The sequence below is a fragment of the Phyllostomus hastatus genome, unplaced genomic scaffold, assembly GCF_019186645.2.
Source record: "Phyllostomus hastatus isolate PE091 unplaced genomic scaffold, TTU_PhHast_1.1 phas_contig_254, whole genome shotgun sequence".
NCBI lineage: Eukaryota > Metazoa > Chordata > Mammalia > Chiroptera > Phyllostomidae > Phyllostomus > Phyllostomus hastatus.
The window spans coordinates 16,731,974-16,755,480 of NW_025333810.1; the positions used below are offsets into that span (position 1 = coordinate 16,731,974).

Sequence of the window (23,507 nt, forward strand, 5' to 3'; positions counted from 1 at the left end):
CGTTTAGAAATTGTCCTCTTCTAAACAAACTTTCAAATCGAGTTATGATGGTCATTGCTCATCACAGAAGGCAGCATGGTGTCTTTGTAAAGTCCTGGTGTCTTTCTGAACTGGAATTTGAGTAAACTGGGATCCTTGTTTTCAGGGACTTACAGAGTAATGTGATATTGGTGAATAAATATCCCCCAAATCTGTGACATGTGTTCAGCACTATGAAGGAAAAATAAGGTTTGTTTATGTGGTGTCATTTAGATTTGGGCAGAGCAAGCACCTTCTCATAGGTAGTGGCATTGAAGTTGACACCTGAAAGGTGTTGGAGGCAAACAGTGGGGTAAAGTGGAGGGTTTCGCAGAGATATCAGCAGGTTGCAAAGCCCTGAATCAAGAGAAAGCTGCAGGCTAGGTCCCTAAGGAAAACCCATGGCTGTGGAGGGTAGTGAGGGGCTGGGGTTGGATCCCATAGGGCTCTCTGGAGGTGGCATTCAGGAGTTTGGCTGATAGCCTACATGCTATGGGAAACCACTCACAGGTGTCACACAGGAGGGAATTTCGATTGATTGATTGATTGATTGATTTTATTTGCGGCTTTATTGAAGTATAACTGACCATGGTTTCTTTTTTACATTCATTTATTTCTCTTCATTGGGCATGCAATTTTTTAAAAACATGAATTTTTAAAAACATGAATTTTTAAAAAATCCTTCAAACAGCTTGTAGACATCAGCAAACTATGCAATTCAGGGTAACACATATGATGTGTCACACTTGATCTGATTTATTTTTAAAAGACCCTTCAGATTGCTTTTGGAGAATGGACTGCGCAGGTACAAAATCTAAAGAGGAGAAACCGTTAGAAGGCCTACCCATCAACTCCACAGAACCAAAAATACTCTGGTTCAGGGTGGTAGCACTGGAGAGCATGAGACATTGGTACTTAAGATATACCGCAGAGCTACGAGTGAACTTGCTGCTGGACTTGGATGTAAAATGTAGAAGAAAGGTGAAAGAAGTCAAGGATGGATTTTTGGCTTGAACAATTAGGTGGATGCTGGAGCCATTCATTGACTGGGGGTGGGGGGTTGGGACCAGACGTGCTACAGACTGAATGTCTGTGTCCCCCCAAAATTCCTATCTGAAACCTAATCCCCAGTATGATGGTTATTTGGTAATGGGCCTTTAAGTGGTGATTAGGCCACAATGATGAAGAATTTCCTTGCCCTTTCCAACATGTGGGAACACAGCAAAAGGATGGCATCTGTGAATCAGGAAGAGGACACTCACCAGCCCCTAGCTCTACCAGTGGCTTCCTCTTGGATCCCAGCCTCCAAAACGGTGAGAAATGTAATCCTGTTGTTTATAAGCCACCTGGTCTATGGTATTTTGTTGTAGCAGCTTGAGCTAAGGGAAGACCCCTACCTAGGGTTACGTTTGCTAGTTATGGCCACAGTGGCTCGAAAGTCAAACTCACTGCAAAACTGACCCACCTGCAGAGGGAAACCAATCTAGATATTTTCCACGTTGGCAATAGACTTGTGCTGAACTGTCTCTAACTTCCTGCCCAGTTCATTCAGGTCAGGAACATGCACTGTAGCCAGAAACAAAGCAAAGCACAGAGAGCAAACCTGTGGCTTTGGCCCCATTCAAAGCACCTCATATTGCTACCTCACTGAGTTACAAGTGGTGAGCAGTGTCATTGTACACAGTTTTTCTACTGAACCCCAGGAAGGCCACATAAATCACCCCTCAAATATAAGGGTTTCCAAAGTGGTCACCATGACTTTCGGAGTACTTAAGACTAGAAAGAATGGTCTCATCGCCTCTCAGAACTGAACCTCTACCAACGGTCAGCAGCGTGCCACACTCACAACCAAAGCACAGCAACAAAGCCCACAACACCACTTGCCACAAATGCTGCCACGTAAGGCTCACTGCCACCTGGGTCTTTCCTCCTCTGCTAGCCACCCACTTCATTTTGCTAATCTACTTCTACCATGTTCTTCAAGTCTGAACTCAGAAAATAAAGAGGAAATGTATATTTTTAAAAGGTAACAGTATGAAAAAGAGCAGAAACAGTTGAAAGATGAATGCCAGTGCTTAACAATCTTTATAGTCCTGAGAGATTTTAAGTACCTCATAGTATAAATATATCTACTGAGCAGCAATTATGCAGGATACACTGTGTAGGGGTATATTAGAAATAAGATCTAATCCCTACCCTGGAGGAGCTTCCCGTCGGAGGAGGTGGTGGGAGACACCCAGGTAGCAGTAAGAACAAAGAGTGAGGAGGTTTCCAGCGAAGGCTTGCTGAGGGATCCCAGTTCTGAGTCCTGAGAGTGGCTGGGAGCAGAAGGGTTGGGGGAGGCGTGCAAAGGAAGAGAGCAGCTTGTGAAAGGCCTGGGGCCAAATCAGAAGTTCTGAGGTCTTTATAAGAAAGCTGTACTTCCAGGATGACAGGGTTAAATCAAGCCTTGAGTTTTCTGCTCCAGGCTGACCAGCCTTGTTTCTCTGCTCATGCCATTCCACACAGGGCACGTCCTGGAGACTGACAGGGGCCAGGAAGCAGGCCTGTCTTTTAAAGTCCAGTTGGGGGCGGGGGGAGGGGGGGTGCAAAAGATTCCAGATTTCAGATTGAGATAGCTGTCCAAAGAAGAAGACGTGTTTAGATGTTTAGCCCTGAGGATAGATGGTGACCGTAGTTTTAACAGCAGGTTAAATGCCCAGTGAGCTTCAGGAAGAAAGTCCTCCACACCATCTAAAAAATGAACGCATGCGAATGCTTAAATGACTCCTAATAAAGCTTCAGAAGTGGGCAGCAGAAGGAATACTGGCATGTCGAGTCCTCTCGAAGCCCTCCAAGTTAGTGACTCGGAGCATTCCAATGGAACTAGTGATGGGATTAAAATGCCGTTTGTGGATTTTGTAATAGATTCTGTTCTGATTTTTAATATTTGTCAGATGGGCCTTTTTTCATGCAGGACTCCTATAACTAGTCACTGTAATTCTGCATTAATGCCCATTGATTTTCCCATTGCTCTACAATATTAGTAACACTAGCAAATCTCTGAGTAGGCTGTGTTATATCGCAGCTAAGACTTAACACTTGGCCAAAATCTTAAATTCACAAGATGAATCACATACTTAAGTAAAAGCTGTTATGTACAATACTTAAGAGCAATCAAATTTTCCATTACAGATACTGTTGTTTTTACTCCCTTTTAATTAAAAAAAAAAAGTGCCTTGAGGGGACTTTGAATTTCTAAGCCTGCTAGATCAAAGATTTCTTCAGCTGTCTGAATTATAGGAATGTTGAAAAACAAAAACAAATTCTTTTCCTACTATAAAGTCCTTGCCATGTTTTTGTCTTTATGTAACTCAAAACGGCTGAACTGAAAAAAGAGGTTGGTGAGTTCTGTTCAAAACCTAAGAATTCATCAGAAATGGGGCACACAATAATTTTGAAAGTATCATTCTAATTCATCTAACACAAGAATAAATTTTACTAAATTCTCATCCAATGATCCAGAAAATTGCTAAGTAACATTTTGAATAAAATAATTTATGGCTAAGGATACCAAAATGTTTAAAATTGTTTGTTAAAGTGATTCAAGACTGAACTGGAACACTTTGGATATGGTGGCAGTGGCAGCCAGCGTGCTTTCCCTCAGGTTCCACACACGCTCTTCACTCCATACATGTCCTTCTAGCAGCATGATTGGCAAAATAGTGCATTGCTTTTTTCAAAAGTTTTTGCAGAAAGCATAGATTCTTTTTCTTGTAAAGCAATAGTTTGCAGTCATTATTTTGCTGGTATTTTTGGTATAGGGGCTGACCTTCAGGGTACAAAAATAAACTGTTTTTAGCAGGGTGTGTGGCATTAGCTTATTGGCCATCTGGTATACCAGGCTGACAACTTACTAACTATGCACTAGCGGTTTAGACAGCACTTGAAAAAGAACTACTTTCTGCTTTGCCCCTAGAGAGATGTTAGTATGCTCATGTGAATGAAAATAAAACTAGATGGTAAATACGATATCAAGCACACATCCTATGCATGGTGGATAGCAGTGGCTTATTTGATCTCTGACATTCAAGGTTTGAGACACTTTATATATCTAAGAGGTTGTTTCCAATTACTTTGCACGTCACCTAATGTTTAGATTATTCAAATTTATAATTATTAAAAAGAAATGCATTCTAAAGAAAAATTGGAAGATTGAAAAATATATATATATATAAATATAAGAAGTTTTTCAAATCTCACCATTTGTATTTGCTTTAGGTCAACTTACATTTTGTTGCATTTGCTTTATGAGTGTATACATAATAGAGATCATGCTGCATACAAAATTTCTACTTTTTTAAAAAAATCCATTTTTTCATGTTACTCCTAAGTTCTGTAGATCAGTTCTAATGAATGCATACTATTCTGTTATGGAATGTATGTTTTATGACCATTTTGGGACATTCGAGTTGCTTCCAGTATTTTGCTATCATAAATAATTGTGCAATTCACATCTTTATACATAAAACTTTTTCAGTATTGCTGTATTAGACAAAGACTTTAGGCTGCAAATCACAAAAAATAACTCACCCTGGCTTAAGCAGAAAAGGAAATGTATTGGCTTGCATAGCTAATAAACTGGCTGTGCAGATTGGCTTGAGGCATTACTGGACTCGATGGTGGGTTCAGGCATCCATCGTTCTGTCTTCTGGACCAGCTTCCTTCTGTGCTGATTTGGTTCTCAGACCTGCTCCTTCAGATATCTCGAGCAGAAGTCCCACGACTGAGGCTCACTGCACAACTGGGGTCAAACACATCTCCCATGGTGAGGGAATGTTTGGGTCGGCTGACAGGACACCCCTGCTCCCTCTCCCTCTCCTCACTCCCCATCACCCTGGCACTGCACAGCTGGACTCTTTGCTGTTCCTGGAACCCACCAGCCTGCTGTTCACTCAGAGCCCCTGGTCTTGGTGCCCTCTGCCTCCTACACTCTCCGCTCCATGTCCCCACAGCTTGTTACCCCCTCACTTCCTTCAGTCCACACTCAGGGACTTTCCTGATGACCTCTTTACTCTATCCTCTCCCCCCACTCTGTTGCTCTTCAGAGACTTGTTACCCCCTGATGTTCTGCTGTATATTCATGTGGTATATGAGTAATGTGAATTATTTGTCTCCTTCCATGAGAGCCATGAGGGCTGACACTGCAGCTCTATCCAGCCCTCAATAGATATTTATCGATTGAGCCAATGAATGAGTTTGCCAGGCCAGGTACCTACGCATCTGGAGGGTCAGTCTTCACTAAGGACGACAAATGCTTGGGGAAATGGTGTGATTGCCCAAGGACACTGGGTGGCTATCCCCAGAACACAGCACTGGCCAAAACAATGACACTCATTACAATTTCACATCATTTTCTAAAGCAAGTTCCCAGGAGTGGTACTTCAAAGGATATGAATGTTTTGAGTATCATGATACACACTTTAGCTCCTTTTAAAACTAATCTTTCTTACCCTGCCTGAGGGGCTTAGTTGGTTGTGGCATCATCCTGTAGACCAAAATGTTGGGAGTTTGATTCGTGGAGGTCAGAACACACACTAGGTTGTGGGTTAGATACCCAGCCAGGGAATGTACCTGGGTTGCAGGTTCAATCCCCAGTTGGGGCGCTCGTGGGAACCAATCAGTATTTCTCTTTCACATTAGTGTTTCCCTCCCTTTCTCCCCCACCCCCCCCCACCTACAAAAATCAATGAATATATCCTCAGATAAGGATTAAAGAAATCTTTCTCAAATGCAGACCACATCATGCCCCTCCCCAACTTAAAACTGACAGCTTCCCACTGCACTGTGAATAAAATAACTCTATCCTGGCCCCCAAGGCCCAAGATTTAGTCCCAGCCTGACTCCTCTGACCTCTGAGGATCCAACACGCTGGCTTTCTCTCCTGCCCCAGAACCCACTCCCCCTCACCTCAGGCCCCTCACACTCCCCCCTCTCTGCCTAGCAGGCTTACCTGGCAGATTTCATCTCACTGCCGCCTACTGTTTCTTCTCAGACCTCAGTCTGAATGTCTCCTCAGGAGGCCTTCCTTGGCCACTGGAACCATACTCCCTCCTTGCTTCTCCAGCAAGCATGGATGTATTTTATTCATAGTACTCATCATGCTTTTCATTCACCCTGTTTACACCAGAGGCCCTCACTGCCCACTCCTATATCCCCAACACTCAAAACTGGTACCTGGCAGAGCAAAAAGCCTTTAATACATTTTTGTTGGGAAAATAAAATTAACAAATTGCTCTCCAGTGGGGCTGAAAGGATTACTATCCCCATCAACAGTAAGAATGCTCATTTCCTCTCATCTCTCAATGAAGTGATTTTTCTTAGAAAACAGCTCAAACGATGGAATTCTATTGGACCCTCACCACACGTGACCCGGAGGAGATGCAACGAGGCCGTGTTCTCACAGAACAGCACCCGGATCCGGGCAGAGGCGGCACCGACTGCTGCAGCCGGGCGTGTTACAACAAGGCCCCAGCAGGGTTTTACTTTCTCATCTGATTTATGTTAAAAAGGTTCCTTTTTGTTGCAGCTGAACTCAAGGGAATGTTCTAAAAATGTTGCATTTAGTAAAAATTAGTGAAGAGGCAGCTCAAGTATTTGGGATATGGATGGGCATCCGTCCATTCTGTGCATTCCCATCCCAAATTATCCGGCTGCGTTAGTACTCTGACGTACAGAATCCTCTCTAATATGTTCACTGTTACCATGAGAGTGTGCATATTTTTGTATGTTAATTTTTAAAAGAATTTCATATTTAAATAAAGTCTTGCAAAAAGAGTTGATCTATATATAAGGTGTTTAATATAGAGAGCATCACAGCACCTGTCATCAGGTAAAGGTCCCCAGGACATAGATCAGATTATCCCAATCAAATCTCCCTTTACCCAAAGAGAGTTTGTTTAAATACAAAATAATAAACTTCTTGTCCCCATGTTTTCCTGACAAATCTTCAGCAACACTTAACTTGGGGGTCACAAGTAATTCAGGAAATAATGATTGTGTTCCTCAAAAGAAAATAGCTAATACAAAGTTTTCTAGTTTAAAAATAGCACCACTAAAGAAAGGGGATATGTCTTTTAAGTACAAAGTCCCTAAACAAGTGACTTACCAAAATTCATGCAAAGTAAGCTTTGGCAGAAACTCTCCTGTGTTCTGGAGTGGGAAATAGAAGCAAGTAAAGACAGTGCAAACAGTAACTTTGAAAAGTCAAAAGACACACACACACACACACACACACACACACCCTGGTAGGGCATTTTCCTTGTTTTCTGCCAGGTGCATCACCAGTCGGGGACCTCAACCACAAAGGGTGTTTTCACGTCTATCTTGCCACTGTTGACAATGGAGCAGTCGGTGAGTGGACGGTCATGCCCATCAGTCGCCTGAAGTTCTATGGAGTGGACCACTGTCTGGTGAGAGAAAAGCAGACCCATGATTCACTCCTGACCAGCAAGTATGGCAATCAAAAAATGAAAATGAAATCAACACCAAGTCTAAAAGCCCAAGTAGGAAGTCAGTTGTGTTTTTTCATTTGTTTGTTTCTTGATTTTTAGTGTTTTTTTTAATGATTATAAAACCATGCAAGCTAATGATGGAAAACTTAGAAAATATTCAAGAAATTTATAAATAATAGAATAAAATTTTACTCACTACCTTGCTAATTAGAGATTATATTTATGTTTTCTTCTTTTTATTAGCATTTTATTTTCTAAAGAAGTAGGTGTTTTTGTAAATACCAACCTCTAATAAAATACATTCCCACTCACTTGTTACAACCCAATGTAACAGTTAATATGGAGGCTGAGTACATTTCACCTCCACCTGTGATAGGTCTGGGCGTCATAAAATGAGCCAGAAAGCAGATTTAGAAATGGAGCTAGTTCTGGGTTGGCCATTTTACAACTGGCCCAAGCCATTAATCTGTAGGTTGAGTCTAACACTCATGTCACCCCAACCCCACTGTGGTGTACAGGTCCCTTTCTCTGCTGTGCAGGATTTCACAGGCCCCGGGCTACCTCATGTCACATTGCTGGAGAGAGAACTGGCCATGGACTAGAAAGTTGGCTTCTGGTGTTTCCCAAACAGGGTTGAGACTAGCAGCAACAGAGAATCTGAGTGGACCTGGTGTCAAATATTCCAGCCACCAGCTAACTTAGATCCATTTAAGATAAAAGGCCAGCATTCTTATATATTTCTAAACAGACTGTGTGTGCACACATGTGTACTTAGAGCAGTGACTACACATCTGAATTTTTGTGATTTTTAATAAAGATTAAAAAATAAAGATTTTGTTTATTTACCTTTAGAGAGAGGGGAAGGCAGGGAAAAAGAGAGGGAAAGAAACATCAATGTGTGATTGCCTCTTGTACGCCCCCCAACGGTAACCTGTCCCACAGCCCAGGCATGTGACCTGACTGGGAATCCAACTGGCGACCCTTTGGTTCACAGGCCAGTGCTCAATCCACTGAGCCACACCAGCCAGGGTTACCTGGGGAAATTTTTTAGAAAAATACTTATTTAGCCCTGGCTGGTGTGGCTCAGTGGATTGAGTACTGGCCTGCAAACCAAAGAGTCACTGGTTCAATTCCCAGTCAGGGTGAATGCCTGGATTTCCGGCTAGGTCCCCTGTAGTGGGTGTGTGAGAGGCAACCACACATTGATGTTTCTCTCCCTTTCTCCCACCCTTCCCTTCTGTCTAAAAATAAATAAATAAAAACTTTTAAAATAATACTTATTTAATGGTTAAAATGGAAACACCTATGTTATGTTTATTTTGCCACAATTTAAAAATGCTTATTTGTGGGTCCACCCCTGGAGGTTCTGCTTCTGTCAGTGTGAGGTGAGGCCCACAGATCACCTGGGTTGCTTTGTGAACACAACCCAGATGATCTGGGGAGAATCAAGGGATGGCATTCAGGAGATTCTCTAGATTCCTTGAAACTGTATGAGATGTACACACACTTTTTTTCTGGAAAGAAAGGTTTTCATTCATTTCTCAAAGTTTATAACCCATAAAAGTCAAGGACAGGTCCTCTAAGAGCAGACAGCAGGTCTCCCAGGATGTGTACCAGTGGATGGAAGGAGACTGTTGTTGCAATTCGGGCAATAAAACATAAGATCTAGAGAACTAGAAGAAAAACCACAACCAGAAGAACACCCAGAACTTGTACTCTTCAGTTATCTTACAGCTTAGAACAATGTTTCATTAAAAAAATACTCAGTGAATGGGTGAATGAATCAGTGTACATTTAAACTTTTTAGAACCTGGTGGGACCCTAGTGGTCAAAAGCAAAGTTCAATAAGATGCTGGAGGAGGGCTGGCATTCGTTTTCATTTCAGAATAGAAATAGATTTTCTATTTCAGAATATATATTTTTTTGGAGAATAGTCATGGCTTGTGAGAATATAGGCATGTCCTTTATTGTGATGGGGTGTGAAGTGATATATTGACAAGTGTTTTCCCTATTTTCTTCTTATCCCACTTGCTAATGAGAACCCTATCTTTGACGTCTCAGGTTGGGCATCTCCTTGCCATGAAGGGAGATTCTGAGTCGGCCAGCTCACTTGCTGGCCTTCCGTTGGGTAGAATCAGAATAGCAGGTGAAAGTTATAGAAGAACTGCAATGAGTGAGATTGGTATATTTACGTTCGGATGAAGGAGGCAGAACAACTCACATGAAAAGAAAACAAAATGAAATATGGAAGAAAACAAGGATGGCCCTAGGTTGGGTTGGGCAGACCTTACAATTGCCAGTACAACTGTCGAGAGAGCTAAGAAGGCGAAATACTGAAAACGGAAAAGAATGGGGATTTTAAGAAGTGTTCCTATGGACTATCAATTGAACACCTTTGATTTTTTTTTTTTGAGACAAGCAGCATAAATTTGAATTCTCTGTAGTAATTTTAGTTGCTATACTGTGTCTTTAAAGGTGACTTGTGTCTAGACTGAACCACATGGGGTGCTATGTTTTTTTTATATTTTCTCTTTAATTGTGGTAAGAAACATAAAATACTTACCATCTTATCCATTTATAAATGTACAGTTGGGGAGTGTTAAATGTATTCACACTGTGGTGCAGCTAATCTCCAAGACTTTTCATCTTGCAGAACTGAAACTCTACACCACCAAACACTGACTCCCCACTCCCCCACCCTCAGGGCCCTGGCGACCACTGTTCTGCTGTATGTTTCTGTGTGTTTGACTTCTTTAGATACCTCATGTGAGTGAAATCATACAGTCTTTTTATGACTGCCTTATTTCATTTAACATAATGTTCTCAAGTTTCATCCATGTCGTAGCCTGTGACAGGATTTCCTTCCTTTTTATGACTGAACAATATTCCATTGTTTGCACACACAGGGCCCTGGTTTTATCTGGTTATGTTAAAAAGAGTTTCCATTTGTAACAAGTAGTGAGATAAATTAACTTAAGTACTCAACATCTCCACATCAAGTCCTCAGCTTCTGCCCCAGTGCTCCTGACGATTAAAATGCCATTTTATTTATAATTCATTCACCTTTGAAGAGGCCAGTCAGCATATAATGATGGATTTCTACAAAGCACATCTTAAGATCAAAATAAATCATTGGAAGTACTCTCATTATAACTATAAAGCTTTGAATAAGAAAAATAATACATCAAGTTACCATTCCATCGATGACTTTTCCAAATACCACATGTTTGCCATCCAACCAGGAGGGCTTGGTCAAGGTGATAAAGAACTGAGAGCCATTGGTGTCAGGCCCGGCATTGGCCATGCTGACCCACCCAATGCCGTAATGCTTCAGTTTGAAGTTCTCATCTGGAAATGTCTCACCGTAAATGCTTATACCTGGTGAGGCAGAACAAGAAAGAGGAGAATCAACAGATGTTATACGAAATTAAAGTCTTCAAAGGGAAACATAAGGTTTTAGTAGAATTGGTAAATAAAGGCTGATAAGAGTGGGGAATGGGGAAAAGATGGTAGAACATGAGGAGAAGTGAAGGAGGGCATAAAATTAACTCCGAAAGGAAGCCGGGCACCAGGGACTGAAACAAACACACACAAACAAAAGCCTTATATTTCACACAAGATGGCAGGATAACCTCTGGCCCAAACCAAGGGCCAAACTCTGACCATGGAGGCCTGTGATTTCACTGCAAAATGAGAAGGAACTGAAGGGCAGGATGTCATTCAAAAGCCAGACTGAAAGGTGGATGAGCCATCCTCATGGCTCAGTCTCTGTCCTGAGGTTCAGGCCACGTGTCCGGGGTCACTCCTACCTCAGCTACCAACCAGAGAACACTAAGCACTTAATATACACCCTTAGCCAATTCTCAGAACACCCTATAGAACAGGTATTCTCAATCCTGTTTGCAATGAGAAACAGGTTACAAAACTTGAAAACAGCAGAACAGAACTTGACCATCTGGCTTTCTGACTCTAAAGCAGGTGTGTTTTCCTGCCTCAGCACTAAAGGCAATAGCAGCCAGCCTGGAAGTCATTAGGCATTGACGATGACATCAGGGCTTATCAAAATACAGAGGGTGATGGCAATGGGGAACACCCAGTGATCCAACCTTGAACGGAAGAACCAAAAGCAGGCATGTGGGCTGGAGTCCTAGCAAAGCCACAGGTAGAGCAGAACACATTTTCCCCATAAAACAGCAGTAGAGACCATGAGAGGTACATGTTCCATCCTCCAACACCTGGAGTGCCTGTCATGCTCACCCCCTCCCCTTCTGCAGGGCTCCTTATCCATCCATTGCCAACCTTAAAATCCCTGCTCAGTCAGAAGGACAGAGTGGATATCAAAGACAAGCAATGCATAGTTAGCTGGTTGGTCAGTGATGTATGAGATGATCTGGCAGAAAAGCTCTGCCGACAGAGGGATCTAAGCTAAATTAAGTGATCCACAGGTCCTATCTCCAAAACTCAGAGAATTTTAACCCAAGACATGGGTGCACACATTGTATACATACACACACATGCACACACACTCAGGGCAGGGAAGGCAGAGAGAGAGAGAGAAGTGGAAAAGGAGACACAGCAAAGCCCAGTCACAATTCCTGCTGAGCCCAAGGGCAGGAGAGTAGGTCTGTCCTGAGGGGACCAGTCCTTGAGCTGCAGGCCTCTCCAGGGAGAGGGATTGCTTCCCTACGCATCCTCACCAACGCCATTCACCTGAGTCACCTGCTCCATGCTGTATCCCCACACCTTTGCAGCATTTTTGCAAGGGCTAAAAGTAATTCCTGAAGTGCCTGGCAAATCCAAGCATTTAATAATAGTCATTTTGTTATAAGTAGACCATTATAATAAACATAAAATTAGCAGTAGTACTGGAAAATAACCTAGGTATCATTAAAAAGTTAGCAGTTTAATATTCACCAACACTGGTATTTACTAAATTAAAAATCTTAAACCTAAAAATAATTTAAATTCTGTGTACTTATATATACACCATGTATGTTCAGGAAAACAACTTATCACATTTGAAGGAAAATAGTCCAGGGAGCTGGGTGGATAGAACCTCAATAAGAAACAATAAGCTCAGGGGGACTTAACTCTATAAATTCAAGTATCTGTACTTTATAGAACTCTAACTTTGTTTATAAAATTAATTTATATTATAATTTTGACAAGTCATTATCAATTTTTTATTATTTAAAAAGCTGACAATAGCCCCAGCTTGTGTAGTTCAGTGGATTGAGTGCCGGCCTGCGAACCAAAGAGTCCCCGGTTCGATTCCCAGTTAGGGCACATGCCTACGTTGCAGGCCAAGTCAGGTCCCCAGTGGGGGGGCGCATGAGAGGCAATCATACAATGATGTTTCTTTCCTTCTCTTTCTCCCTCCCTTACCCTCTAAAATGGATAAATAAAATCTTTTTAAAAAAGCTGACAATAGAGACTTCTGGCAAAGATGGAGGCGTAAGTAGACAGACACACTGTGCCTCCTTGCACAACCAAAATAAGGACAACAACAATTTAGAAATAAAATAACAACCAGAACTGACAGAAAATTGAACTATATGGAAGTTGGACAACCAAGGAGTTAAAATAGACACATTCATCCAGACTGGTAGGAAGGGTGGAGTTGGGCAGCCAGATGGAGAGAGGTCGTGGCACAAAAAGTGGTGGCATTAAGCATGCAAGATGGCAGCAGGCAGACCCTGGGTGCACAGGTGTCTGGGAGACCCCAGGCGCGGGGTGGCAATGGGCAGACCCAGCGAGGTGGCGATTGTGAAGCAAGGCACTGCACGCAAAGTGGCTGGCTGAGCAGGTGGAAACCAGGCAAAACTGGGGAGTGAGACAGACCACGCAACCCAGGGTCTTAGCCCGGGAAAATAAAGCCTCCGGGCACTGATTGAAAACACCTGTGGGGGTTGAGATGCCGGCAGAGACTCCCAGCCCCACAGTAGAGTTTGTTGGAGAGACCCACAGGGTCCTAGAACATACACAGGCCCACCCACAAGGAAATCAGCACCAGAAGGGCCCAGTCTGCTTGGGGGAAAGGGTGCAAGGGACTGAAATCCAACAGAAAGCAGAATAAGTGCCATTCTTCCCTCTAGGACCCCACCCCCATAAACAGCATCACAGTCCAGCCACTGGGTTGCCCCGCCCTGGTGAACACCAAAGGCTCCACCCCTCACTACGTAACAGGCTCAACAAGACAAAAAAAAAAAAAGCCCAAACAGAAGAACAGATCAAAGCTCCACAGTAAATACAACTAAGCAACCAAGAGATAGCCAGCCTATCAGATGCACAGTTCAAAGCACTGGTGATCAGGATGCTCACAGAATTGGTTGAATTTGGTCACAAATTAGATGAAAAAATGAAGGCTACGCTAAGTGAAATGAAGGAAAATGCACAGGGAACCAATAGTGATGGGAAGAAAACTGGGACTCAAATCAATGGAGCGGACCAGAAGGAAGAAAGAAATAACCAAACAGAAAATAATGAAGAAACAAGAATTCAGCAAATGAGGAGAGGTTTAGGAACCTCCAAGACATCTTTAAATGGTCCAACATCCAAATTATAGGGGTACCAGAAGGGGAAGAGGAAGAGCAACAAGTAGAAAAGTTATTCGAACAAATAATAAAGGAGAACTTCCCCAATCTGGCAAAGGAAATAGACTTCCAGGAAGTCCAGGAAGCTCAGAGAGTCCCAAAGAAGTTGGACCCAAGGAGGAACACACCAAGGCACACCATAATTACATTGGCCAAGCTAAAAATAAAGGAGAGAATCCTAGAAGCAGCAAGAGATAGAGACAGTAACCTATAAAGGAGTTCCCATCAGACTATCAGCTGATTTCTCAAAAGAGATCTTGCAGGCAAGAAGGAGCTGGAAAGAAGTATTCCAAGTCATGAAAGGCAAGGACCTACAACCCAGATTGCTCTATCCAGCAAAGCTTTCATTGAGAATGGAAGGACAGATAAAGTGCTTCTCAGATAAGGTCAAGTTAAAGGAGTTCATCATCACCAAGCCCTTATTTTATGAAATGTTAAAGGGACTTATCTAAGAAAAAGAAGATGAAAAGCATGTATAGTAAAATGACAGCAAATGCACAATTATTAACAACCACACCTAAAACAAAAACAAAACCAAACTAAGCAAACAACTAGAACAGGACTAGAACCACAGAAATGGAGATCACATGGAGGGTTATCAACAGGGGAATGGGAGGAGGAGAGAGGGGGAAAAGGTACAGAGAATAAGTAGCATAAATGGTAGGTAGAAAATAGACAGGGGGAGGGCAAAAATAATATGGGAAATGTAGAAGCTAAAGAACTTATGACACATGGACATGAACTAAAGGGGGGAATGTGGGTGGGAGAGGGTGTGCAGGGTGGAGGGGAATAAAGGGGGGTAATGGGATAACTGTAATAGCATAATCAATAAAATATATTAAAAAAGAATCTGAAGCAAATATATCAAAATATTAAGAGAAGACAAAGCTGGCTGCTAAGTTCATAATCAGCACTACATTATTCTCTGTTCTGCTCCCTAAAAATACTTTGAAATAAAAAATAAATAGTACCCAACAGAAAGAAAAAAAATATAAATAAAAATAAAAAGCTGACAATAAAATGAAAGAATTTTGAAAGGAGATAAATTCATCTGTAACCCTGCCATGTGAATACCAATCTCATAGTTCTACAGTCACGTTCCTAGTCCTCCCCACTGACATCCAACCTGTAGCGTGCTGCCGTCCCTATGAACACACAGCGCTGTGTTCTGCCGTTCATTCCTGTGACACATGTCTTTCTGTGCTGCCACATGCTAGTAGCCTAGCATTTTAATGACTGCAAAATAGTCTACTAAATGAATGTATTTCCACTATGGAAAGATAATGAACACCAAAGTAATACTGTCTAAAATCAGGAAGCCTTACTCATTCATATCTACCAAGATCTGGCCCCCCAAACTCTACGCTTCCTAAAGAATTAGCCTGGTAATCTTCATGACTCTGTTCCTTGAATCTGGAACTCAATATATTGGGCAAATACACTGGCTTAATGTTAGGTCTCGGTCGGTTAAGCGGGAAAGGAAACATGTGAAAGGCCACATTACCGCCAGTGCCGTCTCCGTTGGTGAAGTCTCCTCCTTGGATCATGAAATCTTTGATGACGCGATGAAATTTGCTTCCTTTAAATCCATATCCTTTCTAAAGAGATTATGTCAATTGAATATACAAGCAGATACAACCCACACTGAAAGTTAAACCCCAGTGTTTATCTGGAAATGACACAATGAGAAAATTATACGAAATACCTACAGAACTTGATTAGGTCCCTGCAGTGATTTCCTGTTAGAAATTTATCATTAGCTGGCCAAATCAATAAATAAGTAAACAAATGATGGAAGTAAAGTATTAATGTGAATAGTGAAAAGAGCAATCTGTGTTTTCACTTGATGATTGTTTCCCCTGTTTCTGGAAGCCTAAGGACACTGAGTGCCTGAAGAATACAGATTTTATACAAAAATGAAGTACAATGTTATCAGATGTCTCAGGTTCACCTGGCCTACTAATGTAACATGTTTTCCCCCCAGAAGATATCTTGATCTTGGCTTAAAGAAGGAAGATCCAGTTTGTGCACAAAGGAAATAAAGCTGGTAAAGATACCTCTCCGGTTGCCAAAGCGACGAAGTTTTCCACAGTCTTGGGCACAACCTTCCCAAAGAGGCCAATCACGATTCTGCCAACATCTTTGTCTCCAATCCTCACATCCAAGAAAACCTGTGTGTGGTTGGAAGACAGAGTGGAAGGTTACACGGAAGTCACATATGTGAGGTAAGTGAAAGTTAAAATCTGTTCACATACAGAAGCCCTGCCCACCGGTATTTTACAAAGGGGTCATGAAGGAGCATGATACAAGTTAAAGGAACTCTAATTCCATTTTGTGGGTGGATTTCACAAACAAATATTCATTCAGCAAACATTTATTGCACACCATCTATGGGCCCGACACTGTGGTAGATACTGGGTTTAAAGTTTGACTCAATACTATCCGATTCAGCCAGTAAAGTCTCCATGAATTCCATGGGCCCCCATGCCCCAGGCAAGCACCGCCGCTACTTCCCGTCTCCCAGTTTATGAATGACGGTTACAGTGGAAACTGCTTCTTCTGAAAGGTAATGCCCTCTAATCTTGGCAGAAGAAAAAAAAATTGGTGAGGAGATAAACAGGCTGGCCATCCAGACTTATTTTTCTGTAACTTCAGAGAGTCCCAGATTCCCCGTGCATTCTCAATAGACTATCAAGGCGACAGCAAAAGATGATCCAAATACATACACAGCAGTGCTCCAGAAGGCACCGTGAGACACCAGGACCCCAGTCTTGCCCAGAGGATATCAAATGTGACACGCGGGTCCTGACAAAACCATCTGCCCTGTAAACTTAGAGACTGAATTCAGTCACCACTGTCGTGTTACACAAGGGGGATGTGTTCTTTTTCTGTCACAACATCTTAGTACAGAAGGAAAAAACACATACCCAGAAGTGAATGTGAGTCCCTCTTTTGCAGATAAACTTCAAAAGATCTCTTGCTCCTTTTTTTAACTTTTCATGTGAAATGATATTATATACATTTTGCCTCACAAATCCCTGTGTGAAGATGATTCTGAGACAGAACGCTTGAAAAGGCCATGGAGTCAGAGGGCATTCTATTAGCGAGTTCAGATGATATGAACCAATTTAATGTTTGAATAGGTAAAAAAAGACATTCAAGAGATGGCTTTAAAAATATAAGAAGGGTTGTCAGAGAAAAAAGATGTCTTAGAGTTTAGAAAAATCACAAAGTAAAGACTGTCAACCTTCAGTTTAAGACAAGAGCTTCTGCCAATACATCAGTACATCTGTCACAGAATGATGTGATATTTAGTGTTCCATGTGGCGTTTTACAAGTTTTACATGGTCAAAGCGGCAACAACTGTATTGTTATTTATACAACAGAACCATAGAAAATGCACGAAAGGCCTTGAAATGAGGCAGTGTTGTAGAGGAGAGAGACGCAACACGGCTGAGTTAACATGCCCTCGAGTCTGGTCCCACAGAGCTGGTGTCAAAGAGAAGTCACTTCTCCAAAGGGACTTCCAAGCCCAGGAATCAATGCTCTAACAGGCAATAATGAAGCAGCACTGGGAAAAGAATCAGGGCCATAATTTTAGAGAAACACCATGTAAGATACTAGAAAAGCCTACCAGACTTTTAAAATAAAGAAGAGCAAATAAAGCCCGTGAATGCTTAGAAGGCAAAGAGGATAAAATCTGGGAAGCTTGAGAGGATGAAAAGAAGTCCCAGTCACCCAGCATAACTCAATAAAATCTTATCTTCTTACACACAGCCTAGCACACATATCGATACAATTCCTCCCTCCACCCACCCCCAAACTGCGGTATCCTTTAACTTCATGAGTAATGGGTAGCAAGAAAACATGGCAGTTTTCCCAACTCTAATGGAAATGGTAAAATCTTATTTAGTCAACAAGTACTTATCAAAGATCCATGTGAAAAGCAATGTGAAGTTACAAGCTACACGAGAGAGTCCCTGTCCTAAGGTAGCTCAAATCAAGAGATGGGACAAGTAAAGGGATAACCACAGTACAAGGCAGCACGTGACAAGCACCCAGGACACTATTGCCAGGTGAGGGGGATAGGAAAGGGCTTCGGGGAGGCATCGGGAGGAGGTGCAGATGGAAGGAAGCAGCCTCCAGGGACAAGAATAGGCCCAAGCCCCACCTGGCAGAGTTCTTTCTGGAACCAAAGCACCAAGGAAGGGATGTGGTCTGTGTGCAGAGAAGTAGCGTAGCCCTTCTGACCTCACCAGAGGGGAAGAGAGGCCCTCAGCAGTTCCAAAAGCAGAAGGGTTTGGGAAGGCAACAGAGAGGAGGTAAAGAACAGAACCCAAGGCAACTTGGGGTTCCTTAAGTGGGGGCAGGGGAAAATCCAGGGCTCTTAGACCAGTTCAAGAATGAGGCACAATGGCCTGCACTGGGTGGTTGGTGGCTGAGGGACTAAAGGACACAGTAGTGGGCAGAGGCACTGAAATCACAGGGGAGAAGATGGAGGAGGGGAAGGAGGAAGGAAGCACACATAACTTAGTCAGGAGTGTCTCAGTGTGCTTTACCTGCATATCTTATATAATTAATCCTCACCACATCCTGTGGGGAGAGGCAGGCACTATTCTCACCAGTTTGCAAAGGAGAAAAGTGAGGATTAGGGAGGTTAAGTGATTTACCAAGATTTCCCACCAGAAGTGTGAAAACCAAAATTTCAGTCTGAGGATGTGTCCAATTAGAGTGCGATTTATCGTTAATTAGGCTCTCGAAATCTAGGCAGGGAATCCCAAGGGGCAGAAAAGGTGTTTTTAGATCCCTAGTGCCCAGCACACTATCAACTCAAGTACACACTCAAAAAAAGAATGCTAAACAGCTCAGTGCTGGGTGATGCTAAAGGAGAAGCAGGGCACACACACACCCAGCCAGAGTGAGGGTCGGCCCCAGGTGGCTGCCAGGCAAACTCTTACTTTACACCTTCTAGCCCTGAGATCGTCTCTGACTTTGCTCTGTGCCCTTAGGAACAGGCCCTGTGCTCGACAAGGGGTGGGGGTGGGGGTGGGGGTAGGGGTCGGGGTGTAAAGCCCCTACCTTCGTGTAGCTTACAGTCCCACAGAAGAGAAAACACACATACCAGTAGCTTAATATAATGGGAAGTTGGGTTTTATGAGGCAAGTACAGACAAAATAAGGCCAGAGGTGGGGATTGTCTGTGGGGATCAGGGCGGCCATCCTGGAGAAGTTCGTACTTGAATCCCACGTTGCACTTGAGGAGCCTGCACGTAAGCACTTCTTCACCCCCCCCCTCCAAGAAGCTGCCCCTGAAAATGATATGGAAATTTGGGGGCACTGGGGGTGGGGAGAAATAGGGCAAGAGTGAAGAGGCGCTCTCTTAGCCTGTCTGAAACCCCTGTAGGGTTTAATCCTGTTTCCATTTCTAAAGTAAGCTGTGCCAGCAAGGAAACCCAGCTCCACCAACAGCTGGCTCTGAGCTCTTGTTCCTCATCTGTAAAAAAGATGATTCCGTTCAGGTCTGCACTGCTACAGAGTGATTAATAACACAAGTAATTCCAGCAACTGACCTCTAAAGCCGGGAGCTTCAGTCAGAACTAAGCACTTTGCCTGCTTTATCACATCTAATATGCAATACTCTAGCAAGTATTGTTTCCATCTCCATTTACAAAGGAGGAACCAGAGCCTCAGGCATCAGACAGCGTGCCCAAGATCACCCAGCCTTGGTCTCATGGCCACTCCCTGCTGTAGAAAGTGCCAGCAGCTGTGACAAGAGTACAGCTGGAAAGGTGGCAGCGTTTTATTCTACAGTGTAGGTGCCTGACCACAGAACCTGTGGCTCTGCTAGAAAGCACAGGGCTGCAGGTGCCAGTTCAGTGGATTTTGAGACCAAGGAGCCTGAGTGCCCCCCAGTCCTGAGCCTCTTTAGCTGGGTAGGAAGCTGAGGCAGTGGCCTGGGATTCGTGGACTAGGTGAGTGCCCTTAAAGGGCCCTGCAGGAGAGTAGTAACCCATACCTCATTTGTAGATTCCTATTTTTAGAAACCAGAGGAAAAGGTAAAAACTGCTAGGATAAAGAAGACACTAGAGCAGTGGCCAATTAACCTACTTTTCCACACTCAGAGAAATAATTTTTAGTGTCTCCATTTTCCAATAGATTTTGATGTTTAAAAAAGGTCACTGAAAAAAGTAATTAATGAAACAGAGTCCAGTTTGAAGAAGACTTGCCCACATAATTCTGGAGTAGAACACATGGAAACTTCCTCAGTGACAGCACCTTAAACTAGGGGCTAAGATGCTCCAGCTCTTCCCCTCCGGCAGCCACAAGCTTCTTCCTGTCCTGGCTCCCTCTTGCAGAGGTTTCCAGCCCAGGCTGTGCACCCCCAGCGAAGGTCATTGGCTTGCTCTGGGGTGGGTTTCTGCATTGGAAGGTTTAAAACCCCAGGTGAAGCTAGTTCCCAAATATAGCAGGCGACACCCTCACACTAAGAAATTCTCCATTGTTTATCTGAAGTCCACATCTCACTGGGCCTCCTGTACTTTATCTGGCAATCCTAACCCCTTCCCCCGCTCCCTTTCTACACATCAGCAAGTCTTGTTATGCCTCCAAAATCTATTCCAAGTCCCTCCCTTGCTCACCATTTCCACGATTACCACTCTAATCCAAGCCACCACCATCTGGACTCTGGCACAGAGCCCAGAATGACCTCCCAGGTCACTCTCCACTGAGCAGCCATAGTTAATTGTGTAAAAGCATATATGAGATCCTGTCAAACCCATGCTTAAAACCCTTCAGCAGCTCTGACTGCCCTTAGCATAAGACAGAAAATTCTAAGAGTAATTACCTCCAAATCCACACTCCTGTGACCTCTGAGGCCCTGCATGATCTTGCTGCTGCTCAGCCCCTGACCGCATCTCAGGCCACCCCCTCACATCCCTGGGGTGAAGCTACACTGTCCAGGCAGGCTGCCCTCTGACCAGGGGAGGATGCCTTTCTGGAGGCCCTTGCACATGCACTCAGGTTTGCCTCCCTAACTCTTTGCCAGGCTGGTTTTTCTTACCCTTCAGGTATTTTTAAATGCCATCCAGTCATATTAGGCTGTATTTCCTTCATTATTTCATAACTTTATGAACTTTATGTTTATGGCTGTATCCTAAGAGACTCAAATATATTTGCAGACTGAAGGAAGCCCCCCACACCTCTTTCAGCTCTGTGGCCTGCACAAGCCATTTCCCCAAACTAGATAAGCCCAAAAGCTCAAGGGGCTGGGAGTGGAATCTGTGCTCAAAACAATCCCCTAACTTTATCTCATACAAGCTGCCCCCCTCCCCCGTGGCCTTTTGGTTCACTCCTCTGTCAGATGTTGGGCTGAACCAACCCCTCCTCACCCCTTTGACCTCCCCTCTTCTCAGGTGGGGTGTGGGGCAGATTTAAGCATTGTGCTAGTTCCACAGCCCCATTTCCACTGTCCAACACAGGACTGCTGTTACTTGGACTCCTTCCAGATTCCAAGACACTACTGCCAGTAAGTTTTTCTAGCAGTGGTAATGAACAACCAAATCATCTCCCTCTGTCTCTCCCTGCACCCTACCATTATCTTCTAACCTTGGGTAAACATGCTGGAAAAAGTACTGAGGCTAGTGCTCACTTTGGCAGCACATACACTAAAAAAGAAATGAGGCTGGAAGGGCAGCCCATGACAAATTTTATGTCCCTCTAATCTAGACAAAAAAGCTGGCCTGTTACACAGGTGCCACCTGGGCCTGCGGCCAGCACCATCCCATCCCAAGCCCAGGGCCTGTGCACCAGTCACTGAAGTATAAAAACGAAGCTCTCCCTCCCTGGCAAGGACCAGGTTCCTAAACAGGGGAGGACAGCCTCTCCTGGAGCACAGCTTCTAACAGCCTCCTGGGACACCACCTGACCAGGGGCTGGACCTGGGCTCTTCCATGTTGGGTGACATCCCAGCTGCAACCCCTGGGCTCAGAGAGTGTCTCCTCCTCGCATCCCTGTCCCTCCCTCACTCCTCCTGCTTCTGTTCTCCAGTTCACGCCACGCTGAAGGAAGTACTCAGGCTGTCTCCTTCCTGGAGAAAGGGCCCACCGGTTCCGGAAGCTTCTTCTAACCCCTGGGCTGGTCACCTTGGACCACAGACCAAGGGGACAAAGTTCAAACAGCCAGCGATGCTGGAGATGGGCTAGGACTCTGGCCAGCACCCCAAGTAATCTCGGAGAGTGCCCCCCCCCCCCCCCCGCGGCGCAAGCATTCCCCTCTCACCAGCCCCGCCCGCTGCCTCCCATCCTCTGCCCCCTCCTCGCTACCCAACGCAAATGTCCGGGTCCCCAAAGCTCCCCCATCGTTCAGGCCGCCGGGAGAGGAAGTTGCAGCCTGCCGCTCTGTCACCTTGGCCGTCACCGAGGGGCCTCGCTTTCGGAGGCCCGAGGACCCCGCAGAAAGCACGAGTACGCCAAGCCCCAGGCAAAGCACCAAAGGTAGCAGCAGCCGGGAACCTGAAACCATGGCGAACGGGCGGCAGTGCCGGTAGTGGCTGCAGCGGCTCGGGTTCTTCAGCGGGTTCCCTGACTAGTGCTGGGACTCCCGGCCAGCTGCGCCTGCGCGCTCCCGGTTGGAGGGGCTGGGAAGGGACTGGGAAGGGTTGAGGATAGGGCGGTCCCGGCAGGGCCGGAACCCCGGGCGCGCTCCTCCCAAGTTTGGCTCGGTGAAGAACTAGGGACTGGCTGAGGCTCGCAGCGGAGGGTGCAGCCCGGGGCGCGCCTGCGGCGGGAGCCCGCAAGGCCAGGAGCGAGCCCGGGCTGTTGGGGCACAGTGTCTCGGAGAGGCAGGCTTGGCCATAGCCCAGGAGCTAAGAAGTTCGCTCAGGCACCTCCAGGAACCCACCCCACGAAAGTCTAGGACTCTCCTGCCTACCAGTCCGTGGCAATTTGCGTACTGCTTGGGGGAGGAGTTGGGGCGGGACCCGGTAGGGCGACTCTGCAGACGCGCCGTGCCCCGTGGGGCGACCTCAGCTGCCTTTGGAGTATCCTCTGCAGCAGCTGCCAAGTTTCACTGTTGCTTCAGAGCCTTTAGCTAAGTTTTGGACGGCTCTCAGAACTTTGGGACCCCTAGATGGGTTGACTCAATTGTACGTGATGAATAACCTCTCGTTGAGATAATTCTCTTTGGGTATATAATTTTTACAAATTTAAGAATAATGTTTAGGTAGATGATGTAATGACATGGGGAAATGCCCACTATATTTTTATATGGAAAACTAGGGTTGCAGAATCTCAGAAATTCTGATCTCAAACTGTGAAAATAAAGGAATTTTCTTAAATGGAAAGAAATGCACCAAAACATTTACAGTAATTATGGTGTTAGAATTATGGATTTTTGTTTTCTTTGTA

The 23,507-nt window shown here is 44.4% G+C and overlaps 1 protein-coding gene across 1 annotated transcript; it reads right to left on the reverse strand.

The window, feature by feature from the left end:
- Positions 1 to 6,835: 6,835 nt before the first annotated feature.
- On the reverse strand, positions 6,836 to 22,734 carry PPIC (peptidylprolyl isomerase C). The gene is made up of 5 exons (XM_045838028.1): positions 22,507 to 22,734; positions 16,162 to 16,275; positions 15,609 to 15,702; positions 10,705 to 10,889; positions 6,836 to 7,466 (listed from the first exon to the last, which is right to left on the reverse strand). Exons 1-5 carry the CDS (start codon positions 22,621 to 22,623, stop codon positions 7,338 to 7,340), a joined length of 639 nt encoding a protein of 212 aa, XP_045693984.1. The 5' UTR covers positions 22,624 to 22,734; the 3' UTR covers positions 6,836 to 7,337.
- Positions 22,735 to 23,507: the final 773 nt, after the last annotated feature.

What these genes read in the sequence shown, in the direction of transcription:
- PPIC (XM_045838028.1), bottom strand. Translation starts at nt 22,623, where the DNA reads ATGGTTTCAGGTTCCCGGCTGCTGCTACCTTTGGTGCTTTGCCTGGGG. An exon ending in GCCCCTCGGTGACGGCCAAG is followed by an intron (nt 16,276 to 22,506) that starts GTGACAGAGCGG and finishes AACCACACACAG; the next exon opens with GTTTTCTTGGATGTGAGGAT. An exon ending in TCGCTTTGGCAACCGGAGAG is followed by an intron (nt 15,703 to 16,161) that starts GTATCTTTACCA and finishes TAATCTCTTTAG; the next exon opens with AAAGGATATGGATTTAAAGG.